Genomic DNA, 27,591 nt, shown 5'->3' with positions numbered 1-27,591 from the left:
TGGAGTATATTATTAATAAATTTTACATTAAAATTATAAAGAGATATTATCTTGTGAATGAATAACAACTAAACTTAAACGGAGTGAGAAATAATATATATATATAGACATCACTGATCATTGTAGTTACACTTCTGTGTATATATTATAAAACTATAGAATTGTAATCTTCTGATTCAAGTAGTGTTTTTATGTCCGGACCGAACTGGCGGTCGGACCAGGTTTTTGATTCAATCTTCTGATTCAAGCATTTGTATTATAGGCTTTAATAACTGAAACATTTACGATTGTGAAATTTTTAATTTATAAAAGAATAAAATACTTGTTTTATTCAAAATATACTTTTGTAACTAATGTGTATATAAACATTTTTAAAATGATTTAAATTTAGAGTGATAATGATCTAGAGAATAAAGTTTAAACATGGTTTTATATTGGTTTTAGATTTTAGTATTAAATTATTTTATTATTTATTAATTTTAGTTTTTATTTTCTAAGTTTTTCTAAATAATATGGCTATTAAACCATTTTATTTGATATGATTTATCTTTGAAAGAATATGCATATTATTTACAAAATATCATTAAGTTCAATTTAGTCCAATCAAACCCGATCAAACCGGTTCAAACCCGATCAAACAATAATGACCTATGTCCCAAAATATTTTCGGTTTGCTAGCTTGTTCGGTTTTTGAAAACACTGGATCAAGTCAACATATATGATAGAATTAAATTCTGTATTTTAATATTTCTATGTTTCATAATAAATATTATTCTAAAATTTTTCTTGTTACACAAAATGTGTCACTTTAAAATTTTAATGTAAATTATACTTAATTTCATTTGAAAATTAATTACAAACGTACTGCATTGATTACATAGACTTAGCTCCCGGGTGGGAGGTGCAGTCTACGGATAGACTCTCTCGTATTCAAATTGGCTGAAATGCAGTAGCCCATATCCGTGTTAGGTGACAAGAAAAATGTGATTTAGTTTCGTCTGACAGGTGGATCGAACTTGAAATGTGGTGACATCTCAAGCCATTTTCCTTACCACTTGACCACAAGCTCCCGGTCAACTTACATATATTTTTGTTATTTTTTTAGTCTGTGGGGAAAATGTCAAAGCGATATTTATTCAGAAACGGAGGAGGTATTAATTAACCGGACATGTAGATTGAGTAAGATGTGCAGAAAAAGAGATTAGAGGAACATCATCCAAATGTGGCTCACGAGAATGTCAATTTCTACTCCCCCACTTGTTTCGACGTCTGGTCTCCATCATATTTTGTCTCTTTGTTTTGTATAAATCTGTTCTTTTAATTTCAATTCTTATTTTATATTTTAGCTTCGGTTTTACAATAATACAACTTCTCTTCTTAGTCACACCATTATTTTTTTTTCTGAAAAGAAATATTTTTATTTTCATATTGTTCAATATTTATTAAGATTTCACATATGAAAACGAAACAGATCTCGTTTGGTGATGAAGAGTGAGAATGACTAACTTTTTCACATATTAAAATTCGCAAAATAATTGGAGTCCACATAACAATAATAAAATAATTACTAAAAGTAGAGGAAAATATATGCTCAAAAAAAAGTAAAGGAAAATATACCAAAATCAAAATGTAGCAACCCTGTTGGCTGTTGCACTGTATTTTTCATTTTAAATAAATATATACACAGCTGTAAAATGGAATGTAGTTTTTCTAAAAGAAAGATGTGGTTGAGATCCCACCACCACAATGCACTTAAATACTTTTTAAATACAGAATTGTAATTGTAAAACTATGTGCATAAAATTATATATACTCGTTCTTATGTGTAAGTTGCTTATTGTAATGTTCTAAAACGCGGTTTTCTCGGCCTGAGTAACCGGCACTGAAACGCTAGCCGGTGGTTGACCGCCGTGTCTTCCTCATAATCGGTATTAAATCAGATTAATCGAAAAATATTTTTTTGGGATGAAAGCTTAAAATTTGGTGTTGGAATGCTAAATCTGCAAGTATTAATCATAGAAAGCAAAGAAAACGCAAAACAATTGAAGGATTTCAGGAAAAATTACTGGTCTGAAGAAGAAGGTAAAGAAATTACGTTAATGTCATTAATAAAAAAACACATTAAAAGACACTTTAAAGGCTTCCAACCCAGACTTTGACGACAGTATTAAAATATATTTTTAAAAACATTTCTCATATATTACTGTTTTTACTTATTTAAAAACTTTTTTATTTTAAAATATAATATAAGTTGACACTATTTTTTTTTTTAAAAGATATCAGTTGTGAAATAACTGATTCCTATTGGTTGGTGAACCTAAAAATTTAGTAAACCCAAAAATAAGTTTTTAATATACATGTTTGAGAAAATCTATATAGAAGCCCACAAAGGCACAAATGATCTAAAGAGGGTTTCTAATATTTCAGACTTCTCTGGAAAATAGAGAGTGATCTTTTTGATTCTTTTACTTCATTTTTAACTCATTTAAACCTAGAACCTGTGTAAGTTTTAAAATTTCACGACAGTTTGATAATTTTTTAAAATAATTTATGTGACTATTTATACACAACACACATAAATTTAACAAAATAAAAGTAATACAGAATTTGGAATAATGACCGTTATTTCAAAATAAACAACCATCAAATAAACTCTATAAAATATACCGCTCTGCTATAACAACAAAAATGATTCACAAAACCAAAACACAATTAAAAAAATACTTACTCATACAACTTAAAACACATTATAATAGGAATCTTGGGAAATCAAAGACTAAAAAAAATCACGATATCACTTCAAAATTTTATACTCCCTCCATTTCATAATTGGTGTCACATTGACACATCTCGCGCAGACTAAAAATTGATATAATATACTAATGTACCTTTATTTAATTAATAATTATTCAAATAAAAATAGTTTAAATAAATGTCTATTGGTTAGTTAAAAGTGTATTAAAGGGATTATATATGAAAAATTGCATTGAAAGTATAGAATGACATTTATTATATAACAAGAAAAAATTTCTAAAATGACACTTATAATGAAACAGAAAAAGTATAGAATGATTGAGTCATGTAAGTATATCACTTTCTTATTAATATAAAAAATAATAGGAATAAATTATTTCTTTTTTTTTTGAAAAAAATACATTCATAAGTACTACCATTTTAATTGGCATATTTTCGTATTTGTTGCCAACAAATGGTTATTAAGGGGGGAGGGGGAGGGGGGCATTTATGAAAATATTTATGTTAGGAGTTTGAACTTCTAAAAAGGTATTACAAGCAGAACTTAAAAGAGTTTCTTAAATATTGAACTCTTTGAGAAGAATGGAAGATTTTCATTGTAATTCATGGATTGTTTATCAAATATGTTAATAAATCCAGTTTAGGTTGCTTCTACAAAAAAAAATTAAATTGAAATTGATTAAAAAATATTTACGATCTACTATGTCACAAAAGAGATTGAATGGATTGTCATTCATATCTTTTTAATGAATGATAAAATTGACTACCAAATACTATAAACAAATTTGCTAAAAATAAAAACTAGAAGATCTGTTTTCAACAAATAAAAATTTACTGTTATGTTAGAAGAAATCCATTTTCCAAAATTTGACATTATTTTAATTAGTTATTTTTTGTTTTATTAGGGTCATAATTTAAAAATGCTTTAGGCAACCAAAATGTTAGGGACAGCACTGTTTGTTGGCATCTGCTCCTTCTGTTTAATTATAAGTGTCATTAAAGATTTTTTTTCTTGTTATAAACTAAGTGTCACTCTATATTTTTTTTTCTTGTTTCATAATGTTCGAAAAGAAAACATTGACTAAAAACAAAAAAAAAAGGGTATACCCAAATTTCTAAAGTTTTAAAAGGAAAAAAACAAATATACTGTAATTTATCAATTATTTTTATTGGGTTTTAACTTTACAAGATGAAGAAAACGGTAAAAATCTATATCTCCCATCTCTCAACCACAACTTTTCTCATGTCAGTATACCACCAATGGTCCAACACATATATGTGGCATACTTTTTTTTGGACGAAAATTACTTAGATTAATGCATAACAGTTACTCTGTAAAAGGAACAGAGGAATATATATATGGCATATAAATATTTTAAGAAACCTTTAAACTATCTATATCGATGCAGACACACGACTGTATATATACACACATGTATTACTAGTTCACTGTATCATTATTGTTCTCTCTAAATATTCGAATCTTGGAACTTTTTCATTTCACTAATTCGATATGTTAACTGTGTCTCCTCTCATCGTTAACACCACCTCAAGAGATAACTATATGGCGGCCAATTTCTCAGATTTTACAACAGAAGGCTTGCCGGACTTCACGATGGTCGGAGAAGGAAGTCTTGATCTTCTTGAAGGAATCGATTACTACGACGACTTTTTCATTGGGTTCGATGGAGATGATGCTTTACCCGAATTGGAGATTGATTGCGATATTATCGGGGAATATTCCGGCAGTGGGAGAGATGATGAACAAGAAATGGAAGGAGACATTTCGACAGCGTCGGAGACGTCAGAGAGAGACGGTGGCGTGGTTAAGCCTGATGGTGGTGCTAGTACTCACAAAACGGTGAGTAGAGGCAAACGTAAAGGGAAGAAAAATAAAGATTATTTATCCGTTGACAATGAAATTAAGAAAAAACCCAAGGTATGTTTCTATATACATATTTTCCTCACAAATAACTTTTTCATTGAACACCAAGTATTAATCTCCTTAATAACAAGTATTAATCTCTGTTGATTAGTATTAATACATGTTGATTAGATCCAATGCAACAATTGTTGGGTATCTCTTTTTTTGGCAAATAACTAATACAACTAATTTTTTAATTTATAAGACATGTTAAATTTTTTGTTTCAAAACTGTAATCTTAAATTTGCATTAATTTAAAATAAGTTTTCACATATGGACCATCTAGTTTGTCGTTAATAAATTATAAAATTAATACTACTTTTCTTCTTACGTGTCTGAAATAGTTTAATCTCTAGCAGCAAAATTATAATCTTAAATTTAATATGTATATACGTATTTTCTGTTATACGGATATGGCTGGCCGAGTCGTTTTTAAATAATCTAGTATTTTTTTGGTAAATATAATCTAGTTTTTTGTTAGAAAAGAATATGACATTTTATGTTTCATGTGCAGCCTAGACCAATTAGTCATCTAATGTATCAACATTAAATAACATTATAATTGTTTCATGAACAGAGAATAAAATTGTAATTTTAACAATATAGTTATTCAAATTAATATGTAAACAGGTGGACTGGACGCCGGAGTTACACCGGAGTTTCGTGCAAGCTGTGGAGCAACTAGGGATAGACAAAGCAGTACCATCTCGGATTTTAGAAATTATGAACGTTAAATCTCTCACTCGTCACAACGTTGCTAGCCATCTCCAGGTATTTTACTGCTCAAAAAGAGAGTAGATTATATCCCACATCAATTAATCTAGAGGCTAGAGCTATGTTCTTTGGAATACTAACCAATCAAATTCTCTTTCAATTAAAAAAAAAGAACTATGTTATTATTAAGGTGATCTAAATAAACATCAACTCGTATCCACTAAAATGGGAATAATTATGTGTAATTCTTTTTTTTGTAAAAAGATAATTATGTGTAATTTCTCTTGTAATAATATCAGAAATATAGGTCACATCGGAAACATTTACTAGCGCGTGAAGCAGAAGCTGCGAGCTGGAATCTCCGGCGGCATGCTACGGTGACAGTTGCTGGAGGAGGAAAAAAGCCGTGGAAGGCTCCTGCCTTAGGCTATCCACCACACGTGACACCTTTATATCACGGCCACTTCAGGCCGTTGCACGTGTGGGGTCATCCAACATGTCCTAAACACAAGCCTAACATTCCATCATTTTCTACTCATCGGACGTATCCAATTCCGGCCGTTGCAGCAGCTCCATCATCTTGGCCAGATCATCCGCCATATTGGCATCAACAACCACTCTATCCTCAGGTAAATTCAGTAATTCACATATAAATTTTTACAGACTGGTTGCACGGTTAAAATGTAAAATAAAAATAATAATTAAAAAGGTTTATTTGTAGGGATATGGTATTGCTACACCGAATCATTCTATGTATAATAATAAATCAGAAACAAGCATTGGTGTTCCCACAAGCCAATTAAGCCCCACCACTAATCCTCCTATCGACATTCATCCCGTGAGTGCACCTTTATTTCTTTTGAATTTTCTTTGATTCCGAAATAAGTAATAATCCAAAAAGTTTTTGACAACTTTGTTTAACTTCATAAGGGTATCTAATTAATTAGTGTTTATCTCCCTTTTGACTTCTGTCTTTTGTCGACGCAGTCTAATGAGAGCATAGACGCCGCTATAGGAGACGTCATAACAAAGCCGTGGCTACCTCTTCCTCTGGGATTGAAACCGCCGTCAGTTGACGGTGTCATGACGGAGTTACAACGTCAAGGCATTCCTAATGTTCCTCCTATTCCTTGATAGAGCAAAATTCGTCTAAATTACAATTGTTGATTTGTTTTGGGGTATCTTTCTAAGTATTTTTGCAAGGAAGAGAAGAAATCCTTGTTGCTCGATCATATGTGTTCTATATGAGTTGCATATATATCGATGTTAAGCAAGTTTGTATGCCCAAGGAATACAAAATTGCATATATTTTCAAGTTTGCATGCATATATCGACGTTATCACACATCAACGGCTAAAAATGTAACATCTGGCAAAATCAAATAATAAAATCATTCAATTCTAAGTCATGTATGCTTTGGAGTTTTATTACTATCTCTGTTTAAATTATTTTTTTTGTCAGCCTTTCAAATTAACTAATTTTCTTAGAAAACTTTTTTTTCAAAATAAATATAGTAGCAAACTAAACTAATTGTCGTAGTAAATAAAAACTAAATCATGTATGATATCATTGAAACTTTCTGGTGATTTGTCTATTTTACTCTTAATTCAATCAATCACAACAAGAAATACTATACACGTTTAATAATAGGAATCTCAACTAATATTGAAAAGTTTTGTTGTTTCATTCTAGAAGTTGCATTAACCGAAAAGAAATAATCAAATTATGTGTATTTTTAATAAAATGTCAAAGGCTCTATAATTTCATCTTAAACTTGCATTAACTGAAAAGAAGTTGTCAAATTATATATGTATCTTCAACATCATCTATAAAATTCTCTTATTTTTAACATTTGTCATTTTAATTAGTTTAAAAAGTATTGAAAATATTTCAAAAGTGTCTTTCTAAAATTTTAAGAGTTGGGTATATTTATTTGGTTGTGTTATTGTTGAGTTGAGTTGAGGTCAGAGTTAACGCGACATGAAAGGGGTTGAGTTGAAGAAAGGACCTAAGGAGAAGCTTGTGCAGAAATAGTGCGAGTGGTATGGGCAGTACGGACGACCGTACCACTCGACCTTTTCTCCTTTGAGATTGACTTTAGAGCACATTTGAGCAATGTGCAAAAACAGGATAAAGTGTACGGATTTACCACAGTCTGTACACTATTGTTACTGCGGTAACAATGATGCTGGTCGAAGAAATTAAGAGAAGGTCGAAGACTCTAAGGGAGGAAGGTGTGGGAACCAAAATTCGCACCGTCAATAAATCGTATAAATTAGAAAACTAGGAAAACCCTAAATTCCCAGAGGTCCCAGATATCTGAGAAACCACACGCCAAGCAATCAGAACACGAAAATAAAACGAGAATAATAAGAAATCGTAAAAATAAACGGAGAGCAAAGAAAGATCTTATTTCCGATTTCGCGTTTGAGCGTAGCAACAAGGTAACGTGCTTCAGCTACGAAACTGTCGGCGAGATTCCTAGTCTAATACCCGAAGGTGGCTAAACCTAATTGAGTCGCATCTCGAATAACAAAAACGAAAAATGCCTAAATTGCTCTAAGTGCTAGTTTGCTTTGAGAAAAGTCCCTCTCTATGACTCTCGCCTTGAGCTCATTTTATACTCCCTCCTAGATCGGTTTATGCCTTCCTCTTTTGCCCTTAAGCCGTCATAGTCCGAAAAATGGAGATATTCCATTTTTCCGATCTTCATGATTATCTGCGGAAAGTTTCCATTTAATTATCCGCGGAAACTTATGTTTATCCTCCAAGCATAAACCGTTGCAAAGTTTATGAGATTTTAAGAAATCGTAAGTGGGCCTCGAATCAAGTTTAGGACCTTTGGGCCGTCTTTTGGTTTGAGATGTTTGTTACGATTTCTCCGATAAAGTTAATTTCCCGCGGTTTCATCGTAAACCAAGCTGATAATCCCATTTGATCGAGAAATCAAGAAATGGTTGGCCATGGCTTGCGGAGGATCGTTACAAGGATAGTCGAGAGTGCATAGTTTTACGTCGTATCGTCGTTTCGGAAGACTTCACACGTTTCGGAAAATGGTTGATGCACGTATGCTCGGTCGCTATAGCGACCGAGATTTGTCCGCAGCCCGGTCGCTATAGTGACCAAGCCTTATAAGGAGCTAGGTCGCTATAGCGACCGAGCTGTAATCAAGGCTCGGTCGCTATAGCGACCGAGCTGTAATCAAGGCTCGGTCGCTATAGCGACCGAGCGTGATCCCGTGATTCGACCGCTAAAGCAACCGAGCTCTTGTTCGTGGCTCGGACGCCATTGCGACCGAGTTTGTGCCGTGGACTGGAAAACCATCGTCAAAGCGTCCGAAACCATCGCGATGTTACGATGCTCTTAAGATGTTTGTATGCGGATGTTTGGACCTTCAATAATATTGTATCATTGATTTAAGAAACCGTTGATTTAAGAAATCGTTGTTTTAAAATAAGATTTTCCCACAAGTTTTCTTCGTATAAGTTTTCCTTTCTTGAAAACGTAGAAATTCTTAAGTTAATAATTTTTAACGGATATTTGGATGCCAACTTTGCCGTGCCCGATTTCGACCCCAACAGAAGGTTTGGTTTGAGAAGTGTTGTGACCGTTTGAAGATAAGGTGGGCGCATTTTACAGATGATTCAAGCTGGAGAGAAGAAAGGCATCTGGTCAAGATGCCATAAGCGTGTATGCATCCTGGTCTAATCATTTCAAAAGAAACGCTCCTCGCCCTTGACTACACATGCTTTGTATAGTGTCTGGCCTTGAGAAACCCTTGTGTCTCTCTTTTATAAATTGTAACCTCAGTTCTTAATAAGAAACATGCACGAGTTTGAGTCTCTCTCTAATCTCTCTCAAGTTCATCATGATTCTCATACATGTTTATATATAAATCTTATCCGTTCTAATTTTAACCTCTCCATAATCTCCTTTAATCTCTTAATACCTCTTCTATTCTCTAAAATCTCATGGTATCAGAGCCATGTTCGCTTTGGTATTGAGAGATCTTATTTTATTTTCTTGTGTTCTTTCTCTTGTGTCCTTGTGGTGTCCTTTGGTTCTTGTGTTCTTACGGCGTATTGAAGCTCTCTAGTGCTGGTATTCTTGAGTTTATGTGTTCTTGAGGTCTAGTGTGTGTGGGTTCTTCAGCTAAGTTGCAAAGCTGAAGCTTGAAGATCATTTTTGTTCTAACAAGAGAAGATGGATGGAAGCAAGACGATTTCAGTTCCGGTTTCTTTGAAAGGTGGTGGAAACTACTTGTTTTGGTGTCGGTTGGTGAAGAATGCTATTGGGAGGCTAGGGCTGTGGAGTCACATCACTGATGATGGTCCAAAGCTAGTGGCTAAAGAAATTGAAGAAGGTGAAGGGGAAAAAGCGCTTGCTTTAGTTAAAGCAAAGAAATGGGTTTAAGAAGATCTTATGGTCCTCTCCGTTCTACAAGGGTCCCTTGAAGTCCATCCCCTTGAAGCTTACAGCTACTGTGGGACTCCTAAGCACATGTGGGAGACGCTCCAGAAGACGTTTGGGAACACCTCAAACCTAAGTCATGTGTTTTGGTTTAAAAGAGCAATCAACTCTTTGGTTCAAGGAGAGATGGAGCTCACTAAACACATGGGGAAGTTCAGGTCCTGGTCTGAGCTTGAAAGCCTAAGACCCAACACAAATGATCAAGAAGTCCTCAGGGAGAGGAGAGAGCAAGATCATGTATTTATGGCTAATGATGACTTTGAATCCGTGCTATAAGGACGTTATCAAGCATATATCGAGGTCGCCGATTTTACCATCCATGGATGAAGTATGTGCTCAGCTTCAGAAGGAGGAAGGGTCTCTAGATCTCTTTGGTGACAAAGGACACCTTACTATGGCTCATCAAGCTGAGGAGATGCAAGCTAACAAGGCTGCATACAAAGGTGAAGGAAGAAGTATGGTGAAAGGTTCAAGGGTAACTGTGATCACTGCAAGAAGTCGAGTCATAAGAGAGCCAATTATGGATACTCCATCTCCATCTCAAGCTAGCAAAGTTCAACAAGGATAGAAAAGCAATGGCTCACCTTTCTGCTGAAGCTAGTGGTGCTGGTTCATCCGAAATTGGTCCAAGTAGTCAAGCGGGTGAAAGTGAAGGAAGAGCCTTGGCTTCTCATCATATGAGTGGAAAGAACATGGATCATGAGGTGATCAGGAAGTCCGACATTGAGGCTCTCATCAAATCCCTTAAAGAGTCTGGTAACAAACTCGGAAACACTCTTGGTTACTCTTACACTGCCCATAGAATGCCTAGTACGTAGTAATGATAGGTTGCTAGACATGATTGAGAACGGTTATACTGCTTCTGGTACTCCGAGTATTCCTGATAGATTTTTAGGAGTGCTTGAGAATGTGTTAAATAGAGATGAATCACCTAGGACTCATATTGCTGCTAGCATGATTAAACCATTGATTATTGACTCAGGTGCATCTCATCACATAATTAGTGATAATAAACTCATTAAAGATATAGAACCTGCTCATGGACATGTTATGATTGCAAATGGAGATAGGATACCTATTAGAGGAATTGGAAAACTGAAATGGATTTTAAACATGCGTGAGTTTACTTCAAGTTTTTTATTTGTCAAGAGATGCACTACAGATCTTCAATGCAATGTTATATTCATTCCCAATGATGTGAAGTTTCAGGACATTGGAAGCACTAGGTATCATATTCTTGCTAGTTTATGTTGATGATATCATCATAACTGGTAGTGACAAAGTGGGAATCCAAGCCACAAAAGATTTTCTAAAATCTGTGTGTTGATATAAAAGACTTGGAAGAAATGAAATACTTTCTTGGAATTGAGTTATGTAGATCCAAGGTTGGAGGAAACATGGTTACTTGGAAAAGAAAGAAGCAGAAGGTTGTGTCATGTTCAAGTGTTGAAGCTGAGTATAGAGCTATGTTGAAGCTGAGTATAGAGCTATTTTGAAGCTCACCAATGAATTGGTATGGATCAAAGGGACACTGAAGCACTTGGAGATTGCACAAGCAACACCAATGACCATGCATTTTGACCATCAGACGACTATCCACATTGCAAGAAATTCAGTGTTCCATGAGAGGACCAAGTACATTGAATTTTATTGCCACAAGGTGAGGCAGATGATAGTCTTGGGAGTGATCTTGCCATGCTATACAAGAAGTGAGGATCAGTTGGCGGATGTATTCACTAAGGCAGCAAAGCATAAGACAACTGAGTCCATACATATCAGATTATGGCTAATTAATCCCTCGCTAAGAGCTAATACCCTTAGCCATGGGGTCTTTACTCTTCCCCCCCATCAAGGTTTTATCCTAATGGATTTTTCTTGGCGAGATTTTTAATGAGGAAGATCTCATGGCTTCTAAGCTTGACTTGTTCTATATTGTCAAATCTTGAGGGGAGTGTTGAGTTAAGGAGACATGAAATGGGTTGAGTTGAAGAAAGGAACTAAGGAGAAGCTTGTGAAGAAATAGTGCGAGTGGTACGGACAGTACGGACGGCCGTACGGACCACTTGACCTTTTTTACTTTGGATTGACCTTAGAGCACATTTGAGCAATGTGCAAAGCTAGGGTAAAGTGTACGGATTTACCACAGTCTGTACACTATTGTTACTGCGCTAACTATGCTGATGGTCGAAGAAATAAAGAAAAGGTCGAAAACTCTAAGGGAGGAAGAAGGTTTGGTTTGAGAAGTGTCGTAACCGTTTGAAGATAATGTGAACGGGTTTATACAGCTGGTTCAAGCTGGAGAGAAGAAATGCATCTGGTCAAGATTCCATAAGCGTGTATGCATCCTTTCAAAAGAAACGCTTGTCACCCTTGACTACACATGCTTTGTATAGTGTCTGGTCTTGCGAAACCCTTGTGTCTCTCTTGTATAAATTGTAACCTCAGTTCTTAATAAGAACATACACGAGTTTGAGTCTCTCTCTAATCTCTCTCAAGTTCATCATGATTCTCATATAGGTTCATACATACATTTTATTTATTCTCATTCTAATCTCTCCATAATCTCTTTTTATCTCTCGATACTTCTTCTATTCTCCAAAATCTCGGTTATTTTATCCTAAAATTTGTATAAAATTTGTATTGCAATTGTTCGCGATTGTAATCTCTGATGATAAATCATTGCAACTTTTAGTGTTAATTAACCACTCATTGCAACCATTAACCCTCTATATAAAAAGTTATGTGCACTGAAAAATCAGAACAATCACAACTAGACTAGAAAAAAAAAGATTCACTGTTAAAAGATGATCAATTTTTTTTGAAGAAACACATATAAACATTAAATAAAAATTTGTTATTATGTATCTTAACCTATGCTTATAAGTTTCGTTTGAGAAACCAAAAACATTCCATAGTATTTATATCCCAATACTGTGAGGGGGTAAAACTCACACCTAGATTTTAGATCAGGTTTTTGTGTTTAGAAAAGGTTAGGGAAAGATTATCGCGGGCTGAATCCCGTAAGAACTTGATGAATGAACTTTGATTTGTATTGATGTAATAGAAATGAGATGGTTACAAAAGATGATCTTTGATGAATATAAAGATCACGAGAGAATTACAAGTAAGAATGTTTCAATGAATGTTGGGTAAAAATATGAGTAGGCTCGGCCTCTCTTCTTGATCTTCGACCTTCCTCTTTTATAGCCTTGGACTCCTTTAGGTTATCTGCAACTGATCTCCGAGATCCTCTCCACTTGAGGTGGAATCCGCAACAGCTTCCCCTTGACCGGGTCCTGCGCCTTTTCTGGTTGTGACGTGAGCTTCCTCTTCGTCGTGACCTCCTTAGTTAGGATCCTTAGTTTTTAGCCTCCGGCTTCTACTCAGCTCTCCTTAGGCTTAGAACTCGCGATGGGCTCATCGCGGCCCATCATCATCTTCATTATCAAATGATCAGCTACCGGGCCATATTCGGGCCCAACAGTTGCCCCCAGCTCTCGAGATGAGGTTTCGTTATTCTCGGGAGCTAGACCTAGCCGCCCAAGCTAGATTCTCTTGTTGAGATCATGATTACTAGTTATCTCAACCGCATTTATCCTTGTCCGATCGGACGGCTGTAATCTATCTTTGGTTAAATCAACGGCTGTTGATTAACGCGAGTTTGAATTTTAATTTCCGACTTTCGAGATTAATATGTTTAACCTCTCCTTTTCCGGAGAGTTCGGTTCTAATTTGGGATTGGTGGGTTCTTACTCAGCCCCAGTCGAAACCGCCTCTGGAGGTAGCGACAAGGAGATGGAGGAGGTTCCTGAGGAGGAAGATCCAGCTGGCAAGGGAGCTGAGAAGAGCTCGGATGACAAGGAAGTTTAAGAACTGATGCTCTTTCGTGTTTTCTAGGATTTCTGCCCGATGGGCTTTGTTTTCATTTGTTTCTCAAACTTATAGCCTGAGGAGGCTTTTAAACCTTTATCTGTTGTATTTTGAATCTTTGGTTAGCCTGGGGAGGCTTTTAAACCCTTGTTTAATTTCAAACTTGGTTTTCTTGTTTCGTTTTTGGCTTTAGTCGTGAAATATGACAACTTGATTATAATCGAATCTTGTGATAAGTCTGAAAGACTTTGGTCGTTTTTAGTTCCTTAAGAGGAATTCTTGGAGTATCGGGACTAGCTTAGGATTTTTAGGGACCTAAGTTTAATCTGGACACCTTAGGTGGGGGTTCTTGGGAACCTGAACTTGTTTGTGGGATTTCAAGACCCGTTGAGACTTGCTTAGGATTTTAAGACCTTTGTGATTTGATGAGGATTTTAAGACCTCGAAGATTTATAAGGATTTTAAGACCTTGGAGAATTGACAAGGATTTTAAGACCTTGGAGATTTGGTAAGGATTTTAAGACCTTAGGTCCAGGTTCGTCGAGACCTGGTATTGTCTGAAGGATTTTAAGACCTTAGGTTCAGGTTCGTCGAGACCTGACATTGCTTTGAAGGATTTTAAGACCTTGGAGAATTGACAAGGAATTGAGATATCGAAAATGATTTATTTATTGATAGTTGGATACATGGTATCATAGTAATCATACACTTGCTGTATTATAACGATCATACGTTTGCTGCGTGGGCTATGTGACTTTAGTCAGACATATGCCCCCTTTGATTGTAGTGAATGAAGTGTTGAAATGAGGTTGGGGCTGCACTCATGACGGAGTTGCCTACGTACCCAGTCAAGGGATCAAGCCTAACGTAGTTCAGGAGTTTTAGGTACCTAATGATAATATCTCTTAAGATTCGTGGCATTCCACGATCTGATTTCAGGTACCCCAGTTCGCAGCTTTCGGAGTTTGTAGACGCCAGGTCGTACCACGTGGATGATCTGGTAGGGACCTTCCCAGTTGGTTCCTAACTTCCCAGCATTTGGTTCTTTGGTTCCTTCGAAAACTTTCCTAAGTACTAGGTCTCCAACAGCGAACTGTCGGAGCCTGACTTTGGAATTGTACTGTCGTGCCATTGCTTGCTGATAGTTCTGAATGCGAATCAAAGCTCGGTCCCGCCTTTCCTCGATTAGATCGAGGCTGTCGGTTAGGAGTTGATCATTAGCTGCGGGATTGGATGTACAAAGTTCCCGGCGTAGGCTACCGGCAATGGTTTCGGCTGGAACGACGGCTTCCATCCCATATGCTAAGGAGAAAGGAGTTTCTTCTGTAGCTTTTCGTGGGGTGGTTCGACATGCCCAAAGTACTTCAAGTAACTTCTCTGACCAGAATTCCTTCTGGGTTCCGAGGCGTTTCTTGAGGTTTGCTAGTATTGATTTATTAGCAGCCTCCGCCTGTCCGTTACCTTGAGGTCGGCGAGGTGATGAGAAGGTCAGGCGGATATTCCACTTGTCACAAAATATTTTGAAATCGTGGGATATGAATTGTCCTCCATTATCGGTTACGATTTCGTACGGGACGCCGTGTCTACATACGATATCTTTCCATACGAATTGCTCGACCTCGAACCTGGTTACCTGCTGGAAAGCTTCGGCCTCTATCCATTTCGTGAAGTAGTCCGTTAAGACTAAGAGGAAGCGTAGCTTCTTCTTTCCACTTCCTGATGGTACTAGTGGCCCCATGATATCCATGGACCATCTCATAAATGGGTAAGGGGCGGATATGTTAGACAGCTTCTCCGCAGGTTGGTGTATAATCGGTGCATGCCTCTGGCATTTGTCGCATGAAGAGGAATAGGCCTCACAATCTGCAATAATGGTAGGCCAGAAATATCCTTGTCTTTTGATTCTGATGGCTAAAGCTCTTCCTCCAGAGTGGTTCCCGCAGGAACCGTCGTGCATTTCCTTCATGAGTCTCATAGCAACGAGGCCATGGACGCATTTTAGGTAAGGTCCGGAAATGCTTCGTTTGAGGAGGACAGATTCAGTTACGCAATATCTCGCACTTAATGCTTTGAGCTTTCGAGCCTCCCATTTGTTGGGTGGAGTCTTTCCCTCCAGGATGTATTGCGTGATTGGAATTCTCCAATCCTCTCTTCCTACAACTTTGTTATGAAGAGGCGAGGGAGGTTCCTGTTCGGGACCTGGTGTCGTGGTGCCCCCGGAGGTATTGGTAGGATTGGGCTCCAGGGAGTCTGAATTCCGAGGAATACCTCCAGATGAATTTTGGAGAGCTGTACGGCTTCTGGTTTTAACTCTGCAGATGACTGGGTCTGAGTTGGTGCCCCCGGGGGTATTCTCGAGATCAGGCTCTAAGGAGTCTGAATTTCGAGAAATATCTTCCGTGACTTGGATTATGTTCCCGGAGGTATGCTTTTTTGCGCTGCATATTCTGGTTTTTGGAAACCAAAATGTTGTGAAAACCTGGGTAGCTACCGCTTCAGGGCAGGTACCTTCGGGTTGCGCTTTTAGTTTGCTCTCTTTTTCAGCTTTAGTAGCTATGTCGATGCTTGGTTTCTCGATTCCTTCTACGGGTATGATTCGTTTTACGAGGGGGTCTGATGTGGAAGCTAAAGCAGCCAATGCATCTGCTGAGGAGTTCTCACCTCGTGGGATTCTCGTTAGCTCGAATTTGTCGAACTGCCTAGTGAGGTTCTGGACGACTTCGAGATATGCCCCCATTCTTTCGTCCCTCGTTTCATATTCTCCGTGAAACTGGCTAGCTACTAGCTGTGAATCACTATAAGCGTTTAGCTCTCGGATTCCGAGGCTTAGGGCGAGCTTCAACCCTGCGATTAGTGCTTCATATTCAGCTTCGTTGTTTGAGGCGCTGAATCCGAGCCTATATGACTGCTCGATGGTTTCTCCTGCTGAAGAAGTTAGCCTTAGACCGATACCGGAGCCCTGTTTTGATGAGGCTCCGTCGACGTATAGGCTCCACTTCGGAGATTCCATTTCGGAGTCTAACTGCTCGGATGTCAATTCGATGATAAAGTCAGCGAGGACCTGAGCTTTCGCTGCTGCTCGAGGTCTATACTCAATATCATATTCGCTGAGTTCTATGGCCCATTTAGCCAATCGCCCTGACTGGCTGGGGCTGTGCAAGATCATTCGTAATGGTTGTGAGGTCATTACGACGATCGAATGCGATTGGAAGTAAGGTCGCAATTTTCTGGCAGCTGTTACGACTGCTAGAGCTAGTTTTTCCATCGCAGGGTACCTGGTTTCGGCGTCTATCAAACTTTTACTGGTGTAATAGACAGGTCTTTGTTCGTTTTGTTCCTCTCGTACTAGAACGCCGCTGACTGCAGCAGTTGATACAGCGAGATATAGGTACAATGGCTCTCCTATTACTGGTTTAGATAGGATCGGAGGTTCGGAGAGGTAAGCTTTCAATTGCTTGAAGGCTTCCTCACATTTCTCGTCCCATAAGAACTTCTTATTATTTCTTAGAAGCTTGTAAAATGGGAGACATTTATCGGTAGACTTGGATATGAATCGATTCAACGCCGCGATTCGTCCAGTCAGTCTCTGCACCTCCCTGGTCGTCTTAGGTGACGGCATTTCTAGGAAGGTTGCTATCTGCTGCGGGTTGGCTTCAATGCCTCTTTCGGTTACGAGATAGCCTAGGAACTCGCCTGAAGGTACCCCGAAAGTACATTTAGTGGGATTGAGCTTCATATCGTACTTGTTCAGGATATCGAAGCATTCCCTTAAATGGGAGATATGATCTTCCCCGGCTGAGGATTTGACTAGCATGTCGTCGATATAGACCTCCATGGTTTTTCCAAGTTGTCCAGCAAACATCTTATTTACTAGCCTTTGATAGGTAGCTCCTGCGTTCTTTAATCCGAATGGCATAACCTTATAACAATAGGTTCCTCGTTCGGTTATGAATGCAGTTTTCTCCTGGTCCTCAGGATCCATCATGATTTGGTTATATCCTGAGAAGGCATCCATGAAGGATAGGAGTCGATGGCCAGCTGTTGCTTCAACTAGGCGGTCGATGTGAGGTAACGGGAAGCTGTCTTTAGGGCAAGCTTTGTTTAGGTCTGTGAAATCTACACAGATTCTCCACTTCCCGTTTTTCTTCTTTACCACTACTGGGTTAGCTAACCAGTCGGGGTAATGTACCTCTCGAATGGACCCAGCTTTCGTAAGTCGGTCAACTTCGTCGTTAACAGCTTGAGCCTTTTCGAGACCTAGCTTACGACGCTTCTGTTTGATCGGTTTGAAAGTAGGGTCAACTTTTAGCTTATGGGTGGTGACGTTCGGATCTATTCCTTTCATGTCGTTGGTGGACCACGCAAAGGTTTTGACATTGCTTTTCAAAAAATCGATGAGCTCCTTTTTTGTCTCAAGAGGTAGCTCGGACCCGATGCTCACCTGTCTTTCAGGATTTGAGTCGTCGATGCAAACTTTTTCGGTTAGGTTCCTGGGGGGACCTCGAATATTTTGTTGCATTTCGCGACTTTCCTGGATCTGTAATTGCTATTGGGGGGATTTTTTGAGGATTTCGAATCCTCCCAAATAGCAGATCCTGGATATCTTCTGGCTACCGTGTATGGTAGCTATCCCTTCGGGTGTTGGAAATTTTACGCACTGATGGTACGTTGAGGCTACTGCCTTCATTTTGTGGATCCAAGGTCTTCCCAAAATCGCGTGGAACGGGGAAGGTCTATCGATGACTACTAAGTTGGTCATTTTCATTATTCCGCCAGCTATGACTGGGAGCTTGATTGTTCCCAATGAGGTAGCTGTTTCTCCGGAGAAGCCTACGAGATTAGCTTTTTGGCCAATAATTTCGTAGTCGTCTATTTCCATCCCTTTTAGGGTGTTATAGAAAATGAGGTCGACAGAGCTTCCTGTGTCTATCATGAGCTTAGGAACCTCGTATCCTGCGATGTTCAGGGTGACGATCAACGCATCATCGTGAGGTCTGTCAAGGTTTGAGGTCTCGCTCTCCCAGAAAGAAATCTTAGTGTTGGATTCAGGATTAGGAGGCTTAGGTCCAGTGTTAGACACAGCCTTCCGCACGTGATTCTTAATGGAATTGACGGAGTCTTGACATATGTCTGATCCTCCAAGGATACAGTCCACCCTCGAGTCGGGGTTCGATTGATGGGAGGGTTTGCTCAAGAGAGCTTCGACTTGTAAACTTTTTCCTTGGGGGAATTTCCCAAGAATCATGTCGACTCTTTTTTTGGGAACTGGAGGTGGCGAATCGGTTTCCTTCTCGGGTGACCTCTCGCGTTTCGGGGAAGTGTCCCTGGAACCTCTTTTCTGATAAGGTGGCGGCTTTTTAAGGTCCACGCCCTTTATTTCTCCGGCTGCGAATTTAGCTGCCAGCTGGCGTTGGAGGTCCCAACACTCTTCGGTTGAGTGTCCTTCGCGATCGTGATAAGAGCAATGTTTGCCTTTATCGAAGCCTTTTGACCAGGGAGTTTTGTTTGCTGCTGCAACAGGTTTCTCTTCCTTGTCTTCCTCGATTGCGTAGGAATGTTCTCCCTGAGTTTGATTATTTCGAGGGTTACCCTTTTTATGAGGTCCCTTAGTCTCGGAGGAGTCACCTTTCGAATGATTCTGTGGTTTCTTGTGGAGTTTATCCAGTGCAGCTGTCTCCTCCTCTAAAGTAATATATTTGGTGGCTCTATGAAGAGCATCATCGATAGTTGGAGGAGCGTTGAGTGTTAACTCTGACCAGAATTTCGATCTATAGAACAGACCTCTCCTAAGGGCCTCGATGGCGACTAGGTCGTTAGGATTCGATAGCTTAGTTCTTATTGCCCTGAATTTCTCAATGTAGACTCGTAATGAATCTCCCATTCCTTGACTGACCTTCCAAAGGTCGGCCTCGGAGGCTTGCTTCCGGATATGGGTTGAGTATTGCTTCATAAAGGCGTTGGTTAATTGATCAAAGTTGTCTATCGAGGCTGGCTCGAGGCCGGAGAACCACTCAAGGGCTGTTCCGACCAAATTTTCGGCGAATGTTCTACAGTAACCTGCTTCACATTCTTCCTGAGTGAAATGGGCTTTAACAATTGCCAATCGGAAAGCTCTCAAATAGGCCTTCGGGTCGGAGGTCCCATCATACTCAGGAATTCTGATTTTTCGGGTATCTCTTATGTGAAAGCTGGCAATTCTGTTCGTGAATGGAGTTCCACGGGTTTCTTCGATTAAGCTATCGATTTCGGGAGCTGAACTCGTAGCTTTATGGACTTGAGCTCCCAATTTCTGGAGAGCCGCGTGAGTTCTCTCCATATATCTACGAATTGCTTCAGGTCCTTCAAACGGAAGGATATTTGGATCATTCGCAGGTACCCGATGAGTAGGTTCCTGACGGAATCGAGTTGGCTCATCTTCCCATGCGGTTAGTGGGCTAAGTCGCTCGACATTTCTTGGGTTATCGGAGTTTATCCTTTGATAACCGTCTTCATTCGGGACCGAGCTTCTAGTTTGATAAACCGAAGCTGACGCTCTGCCTCCAGATGGGAAGGATATTCCTGCTCCGGACCTAGGATCAGGTGGCGGAGGAGGTAAACGATTACTTCTGTCAGTGACCTGACCGGGTGTGGAGCTGGTTGTCGCTACGTTACTTCCCATAGCACTGGCATTAGGTGGATTGAACACGGGAACTGTTCCAGTATGAGGTGTCTGGAAAGCAGATCCGCGTCCTTCAGGGGCAGTGCTATCAGGGGAAAAGTTTAAACGTGCTCGGGGAAAAGAGGGATCGGTTAATCGATCATGGAAGATGACCCCCGGAGCTTGACGTTGCGGTGGTTGGGTTGTTGCGTTTAGAGATCTAGTTATCTCTTCGAATCGTTGTTGACGTACAGCCAGCTGATGCATCGTGCGCTCACTTTCCTGAGCTCGGTCTACTAATTGTATCATCATCTGGCGGATCTCAGAGAGCTGAGCCTCCGTTTGATTCGGAATGGCTTGCTGCTGAGGATTCTCGGTAACCGGGAGCTCGGAGGTGTTTCCACCTAATGACCTCGGGTTAGTAACTCCGGTTGTAGTTTGGCTCGTTCGAGCATCAACCGGAAGCTGTTGCCCAGATCGGCGGTCGCCACGTTGAGGCTCTGTGATTACGAGACTAGAGCCTCCGTCATTCGGTGAGCCATCGCTCTGAATCGGGAGGTTAAGGTCAGACGGGGTTGTTGTCTGATCGGTAGGGTTCATCCTCGAGTTAGAGTAAGGGATTCGATTATTTCTTCCCCACAGACGGCGCCAATTGTGAGGGGTAAAACTCACACCTAGATTTTAGATCAGGTTTTTGTGTTTAGAAAAGGTTAGGGAAAGATTATCGCGGGCTGAATCCCGTAAGAACTTGATGAATGAACTTTGATTTGTATTGATGTAATAGAAATGAGATGGTTACAAAAGATGATCTTTGATGAATATAAAGATCACGAGAGAATTACAAGTAAGAATGTTTCAATGAATGTTGGGTAAAAATATGAGTAGGCTCGGCCTCTCTTCTTGATCTTCGACCTTCCTCTTTTATAGCCTTGGACTCCTTTAGGTTATCTGCAACTGATCTCCGAGATCCTCTCCACTTGAGGTGGAATCCGCAACAGCTTCCCCTTGACCGGGTCCTGCGCCTTTTCTGGTTGTGACGTGAGCTTCCTCTTCGTCGTGACCTCCTTAGTTAGGATCCTTAGTTTTTAGCCTCCGGCTTCTACTCAGCTCTCCTTAGGCTTAGAACTCGCGATGGGCTCATCGCGGCCCATCATCATCTTCATTATCAAATGATCAGCTACCGGGCCATATTCGGGCCCAACAAATACCACCTAGACTTCAAGAATATTATTTAAAATCTAATAAAACTATTGATGATTTCAAAAAGGTAACCAAAATTTATCAATTTAGTTACTTTTATATGTGTTAGTTTAATATAATAATTGTTGGTGTTTTATAAAAACTCTCTTAAAATTTTAAGGCACTATTATCACTGAAAATAATAGTATCAATATAGGTCAACATACATTTATTACGATATCCAATTTTATTGATATTCTTTCTTAAAAAAACAGGTAAATAAATATATGAAATAGTAAAATATAAAAGTTGCATTAAAAAGTTGTCATATTGTATATGTCTCCTTTGAACATCATCTCTAAAATGTATAAATTTTAAGAGTTGTATTTTTTTTTGTTTTAAAAAATGAGTTAAAGATCTCAAAAGGTGTTCCTAAGAACTCAAGAGTTGTATCTTTTCATTATAAAAACAAATTATTTTAAATAAAATTGTTAAAAGTATTTCAATAAGTGTCTCTCTACAATTATATGTGTCATTTTATTATGCAATAAGGTGTCTTTTATAATAATTTATCTATTCAAAATATATTGTAAATGTAATTTTCTAAAATATTATCCCAAATTTGAAATTTTGGAAATCTTTGACAAATTTATTAAGATGGCGAAGGAAAAAACTTGTGTGCAGTACCTAATTACAAATTCCTAGAAGATATTCACATGAAAATTTGTAAACAAACGATTTACGATTTTTAACTGATTCTTGTGGGTTATATATAATAGACCCGTATCATAAACTATCATTTAGCGCTTGTACTTTCAAATTTTCAAGCTTTTTCGTTTCACCACTTAAAACTCATCGATTATGAGCGAAGAAGGCAAGTGCAGAAAATTCGATGACCCATATACATCACCACTTCCGATTGATGGAGATTGAAACAATCAAATTTTAAAATTTATATTTTTGGATTTTTCACATGTTCTATTGGGGATTTAAATAAATAATTTTATGGGTAGGATAAAACTTAGTCAAGAGCTGAGTTCAAAACCGGTTTTTGGTTTTGTTTTACGGTTTGATAGCTTGTATCCGTGATTATACCAAATTTTGTCTAAACCAACATTCATGGAGAGTTAAATCTCGAACTATTTTCACGGTATATATAAAACGAGGCAATAGTTCAGGAGACATATGATGCTATACAATAGTTCGCAGAGGGAAATTCTACCCAATTTACTGTAAAGCGAGACTGAATGAATAATTAAAGTTTTTCTTGAAGACACTTTAAAGTTTAGATCATTTGACTTAGAATCATTACACATTGTTTATTATTTTATTGACAAATAACTATTTTTAACTAAATCGTGAACTGCATCGGTTAATTTTCAATTTTCAATTTTCAGTTTTAGAATTTGTATTTATTGTTTATTATTTCATCACGAAAAAAGGTGCATCTAGTGGTTATGAACATTTCATGAAAGTTGTATCTAGTGCTTATGTCTTTTCATCCTATCTATATATAGTGTGTCGTAGAACACTTCAGCTAAAAATCCATTATTTTCAAATTTCTTGAATTACTACATCCTGTATTTTCTATTTATCAAATGAGTAAACGTTCAGTCAAACGAAGTTAATAATCCATATTCATTTTTCAGTCGGAAGATCTGCCTCCAAAAGTATCAGGAGTGTCTAATAAGTATCTGCATCATCCAATATCCACTATTCCATTATTCTTGAGACATGTTATTATGCATTGGTTAAAAAAAAACACGTTATTATGCATATCTTATCATTTTTATAATAATATTGATGGACTTATTATTTTAATTATCATGGAATATATAAATTTTTATATTTATTTATGTAGGGAGCATCGTTACTTTTCTGTGGTAGACATATTTTATTCTAAAATTTCAAATTCTTTAACAAACATTCTAATTTCTATGTAATTATGGTAATTGGTATCTAATTTATTAATTTAGAGACCTAAATTTATCTAGCTGAAAGTTGTTATTTAGTTTTGGACTCTTTTAAATTTGTTACTAAGCTACTTAATTTGTGGACCATTTCAAATTTGTTACAACTAATAAAATTATATTTGACACTACTAAGATAAACAACCGGATGACTAAAACTAAATCCACATTTTATTGTGATTTAAAAAAGAAAAACTAAACCAACATTTAATTTAGAATTAAACCAATCTCTTAGTTCAAAATTAAAATATAACTAGACCGAGGGTTATCTACTATTAAATTAGCAATACATTATCATCTGTCTTTCAAAACACAACACTAAAAACAACAGTCATCTGCATTCACAAACTCCCGCAACCGCTATAGTTCAACCACTTAGACCCTCAGTTGTCGTTTTAATTTTATGCACACATATTAAAAACATTTAATTTTGTCTATTTCCAAAATGAAAACATCTTTACTAATTCATCTAACCATATTTAAACCAATAGAAAAATAAATAAGAGATTATTGTTAATAAATGTTTTTATTTTGGAAATATGCATTAATATACTAACTACACATGTAATCATTTTAGTCTGTACATACATTTTTATATTGTTTCAAACCAATTATGAATATATTACCAAAAAAATCTCTTAACTTTATAAATTTAGTAAATAAGTAGATATATATCTTATTTGGTCTGGATAATTACTTGCTGGCGTCCGGTGAGCTGCCACGACTTCGGGTTAAAAGGGTCGAGCTCGAAGGGGAGCTTGGCGTGGCTGCGGTGTCGGCTGAAAGACTGGGTCTTCCTCATATCACAGGGGATGTTTCAGAGGATTACTTTTCGAGAGAGAATTTTGATGGGGGCAAGACCGGAGATGAGTCAAAGCGTATGGATGATTGCTTCGGAGATGGCGAGTTTGATGTTGAAGAGTAGTTCTAGGTAATTTTTCCTAATTGTCTGCTCTTTTTTTATATGTTTATTATTTTTTTTTAATAAAGGAAGGGAGCTTGTTAGCCCTTGTCTTGTTTTTTCTTCTTTAAAGAGCGAGCTCTGTTTTTTTCTTTTGGAGCATTCGATCGAATCAAGTTAATACTTTATCGATGCCTAAGTTGGCGTAGTAGGAGATTTTTGCTAAAATTGAGTTGCCGCATTTCTGGCGGGACTGAAATGTACTCTAAGACTTGATCAGGTCCCGAATTTACATTTAGTCATTAGATATGTATCAGAACGGTGTCGTGGTGACTTTCGTGTTTAAAGCGAAAAGGCCTCGAGAGGTCATTATTTACTATATTCGGAGTATCAGTACAATCAGGTTTTATAAAGACTAAGATGTGGCGCTGGAAGGAGGGGCGATACGGTCTTGATCCTGTACAAATCGTTTAATTGCTACGGATGCTGCCTTCTTGATTTCGATGTTGGGAGGAGACTGAACTCGGGTCGTGAGCTGCCTACGTACCCTCAATGAAGAATCAAGTCATAACGTAGTTCGATTATTTCCCCTGGGTATAGGGTCGTTTTGGCGTTATTCGTGTACGGATGCTCGTACGATTCTGGTAGGTTCGTATTGGGGTATCGCTCTCCTCTAAGGACAGGACTCGATGTCTTTGAAACTTGCGAGATAGCAGGTCCGAGAGATTTTCTGACTTCCTCGAATAGTTTTGATGCCTTTCGGGGTTGGGAACTTCAGAAATTGGTGGTATGTCGATGGTAATGCTTTCATGCAGTATAGCCACAAGATTTTTCAGCTCTTCGCTGATGAGCCTTGATCGAGTTTACGGAGTTACAGAATTTTGATCCCCCATAGATAAAGTTGATGCGTCATATCATCTGATTTTTGTTGATCGAGGGGAAGTTTGACTTCTTGGTGAGTACTGGTTGGTCATGTCCTTGCCCCCCAGACAGTTTTTGGTTGAATGGGCGCATGCTGTCTTTCTTCTTGTTCCTGAGGTTATGAGGTCTCAATTTCTCCAATTGTTCCCGGAACCTTCTGACTTTATTTGCTAACTTAGCTCTGTTTGGTTGGTTTTCCCGTGCGGGGTTGCATTCGTCTTGATAACCGGGGATTTGGAAAAAAACATATGCCGTTTCTTAGGGCTGTCAGGGCTACTCCGTCGTTCAGATTCAAGATCTCTGCCTTGATTTTTCTTAATTTATTTATGTAGACTCTCAATGGTCCGAAGGGAGCTTATTTGAGATTCCAGAGGTCGGCCTCAGTCGCTTTGGTCTCAATAAATATCGAGTATTGTTTGAGGAACGCCGATACCAGCTGTGTGAAGTTATCGATTGAGTTTTATTCTAAACCCGCAAACAATTCTAGGGCGGAACCGGTGAGATTTTCTGCGAAGAATTGACAGTATCCCGCCTCTTTTTCCTCGTCGTTAAGATGTGCCCTCGATATCGCAAGTCTGAAATCTCAGATATGAGCTTTAGGGTCCGAGTTTCTTGAGTATTCGGGATATTTGATTTTCCCTATGGTGCTCAATTTTACCTCTGTAATTCTGTTGGAAAACGGTGTCCTCCTAGATTCCTCGATAGCGAGGTCGATTTCAGGGGCCGCACTCGTCGCCATATGCATGATAGTGTGTAACCTTTTGAGCTCGGCATCGTTCCTATCGATATAATCCTGGAAGTTTCTGTTACCTCCGTCTGTCCTCCGATCTTCCCTCTGTGGGATTTCTTCGGCGATTCCTGGAATGAACTGCCTTTCGTATTGCGTGGTTTGATCACTACCCGCATGTGGCCGCGAGACTTCTCCCAATGGAGTAAATCAGGTCTCAGAGCCCTGCTGGTGCGAAGGCGGGGTCTCGTGCAAAACCCGTTGTAGTTTAAGTTTTGATAAGCCGGCCCGAGTTGGAAGTTCCGTTGCGAATTTTCCCCGGTGTAGCGTCCGAATCGAGCGCTTGAGAAATCAGGAATCCCGAAAGCTCTTGTGTTATGAGAGGTCGGAGTTCGAGATGGCGGAATAGATCGGGATCTAGTTTCGTCTTGGACGCTAGCTCGATGTTCAGCGAGTTCTTTCTCGGTTTCCCCAATCGAGCAGCGATTGTTCGATGAGCGAGTTCCTACTCTCTAGTTTTGTCTAAAAGTGTGCGGATCATACCGCGGAGATCAGCGACTTCCACTCTAGTCTGAGACATGGGTGTAGGAGATATCGTGATAGAACATAGGATTCGTCACTCGACCGGTAAGGTTGATATGTACTCTGATCCGGAAGGATATAGAACTGGTTGGATGAATGGTGACACAATGGGATGCGGAAAGGGCCAATGATACTACCAGACTTTGATCGTTGTCGGAAGTGACGCACCGGTCCAACTAAAGAAGGATCGAGACTTGGAGATAACCTCACCAAGAAACTTAAGAAATGTTCTAAGCAAAGAACAAAGAGAAAAACTCATAAAAGGGGAAAACAATCTGATTTTTATTTTATTGCAGAGGTTACATATTTATAAGGTTTGTAGTCAAAGAAAAATAAAAGAAAATGCAGAAAACAATACATAGAAAAAGACAACAATTGACTAGAAAATTATTAATGAGTCAATTGTGCAGAAAATGATGGAAGACCAGTCAAAGTGGCGAATTTGAGATAGTCTTGGTCAAGGGTGCGGACTCTGATGTAGACTGGTCAAGATTGGTCCAAGCGTCCAGGTGCATCCATGATGATCGGGTCCATGGCAGTAAGGAGAAGGACGCATGCGGGCTGGTTGGCCGGGTGATCTTCATGAACGGAATGAGCTGATGGGTTGACACGGTCAGAAGATTCAGTACGATCTGAAGGTAAAACCTCGGTTTGATCGAGCTGGTAAACAAGAACGCCACCTTGGGCCGTGTCCATGAACCAAAAAGGACGGTGCTCGATTTTGGTTCTATCATACTCTCCCTCTTCAAAAGGATTTGTCGTCAAATCTATTTTACCTGAATCAAAAGAAAATGAATCAGACAAACAGAATTTTAAAAACATGAAAAATTCAATGAAGGAAAAATTTGGAGAGAAACTTCCTTAGAGTTTTGAAGTGATTTTCTTCAAGTATTTCCATCTCCAAAATCTAGGCTGATAAGCATGGTCACTGCTTTCATTTCT

General features: G+C 38.5%; 2 protein-coding genes across 2 annotated transcripts; one reads left to right on the top strand and one right to left on the bottom strand.

The window, feature by feature from the left end:
* The first annotated feature begins 4,147 nt into the window (after positions 1–4,147).
* Positions 4,148–6,800, top strand: LOC108806918 (transcription activator GLK2-like). The gene is made up of 5 exons (XM_018579132.2): positions 4,148–4,693; positions 5,309–5,449; positions 5,692–6,021; positions 6,114–6,230; positions 6,380–6,800. The coding sequence occupies exons 1-5, from the start codon at positions 4,268–4,270 to the stop codon at positions 6,524–6,526; spliced, it is 1,161 nt and encodes a 386-aa protein (XP_018434634.1). The 5' UTR covers positions 4,148–4,267; the 3' UTR covers positions 6,527–6,800.
* A 4,099-nt stretch (positions 6,801–10,899) lies between these two features.
* Positions 10,900–18,269, bottom strand: LOC130495649 (uncharacterized). The gene is made up of 3 exons (XM_056987074.1): positions 15,924–18,269; positions 14,993–15,767; positions 10,900–10,937 (listed from the first exon to the last, which is right to left on the bottom strand). The coding sequence occupies exons 1-3, from the start codon at positions 18,249–18,251 to the stop codon at positions 10,900–10,902; spliced, it is 3,141 nt and encodes a 1,046-aa protein (XP_056843054.1). The 5' UTR covers positions 18,252–18,269.
* Between the last annotated feature and the right edge of the window lie 9,322 nt (positions 18,270–27,591).

This window comes from Raphanus sativus, chromosome 6 (genome assembly GCF_000801105.2).
Source record: "Raphanus sativus cultivar WK10039 chromosome 6, ASM80110v3, whole genome shotgun sequence".
Taxonomy (NCBI): domain Eukaryota; kingdom Viridiplantae; phylum Streptophyta; class Magnoliopsida; order Brassicales; family Brassicaceae; genus Raphanus; species Raphanus sativus.
This window is presented reverse-complemented; position numbering and strand designations above follow the sequence as displayed.

Coding starts and splice junctions, on each gene's coding strand:
- LOC108806918 (XM_018579132.2), top strand. CDS start 4,268: ATGTTAACTGTGTCTCCTCTCATCGTTAACACCACCTCAAGAGATAAC. Junction 4,694..5,308: donor AAATTAAGAAAAAACCCAAG/GTATGTTTCTAT, acceptor ATATGTAAACAG/GTGGACTGGACGCCGGAGTT. Junction 5,450..5,691: donor ACGTTGCTAGCCATCTCCAG/GTATTTTACTGC, acceptor TAATAATATCAG/AAATATAGGTCACATCGGAA.
- LOC130495649 (XM_056987074.1), bottom strand. CDS start 18,251: ATGCAACAAAATATTCGAGGTCCCCCCAGGAACCTAACCGAAAAAGTT. Junction 15,768..15,923: donor CCACGACACCAGGTCCCGAA/CAGGAACCTCCC, acceptor GTAACTGAATCT/GTCCTCCTCAAACGAAGCAT. Junction 10,938..14,992: donor TCCAGCCGAAACCATTGCCG/GTAGCCTACGCC, acceptor TTCCTCTAATAG/GTATCCTATCTCCATTTGCA.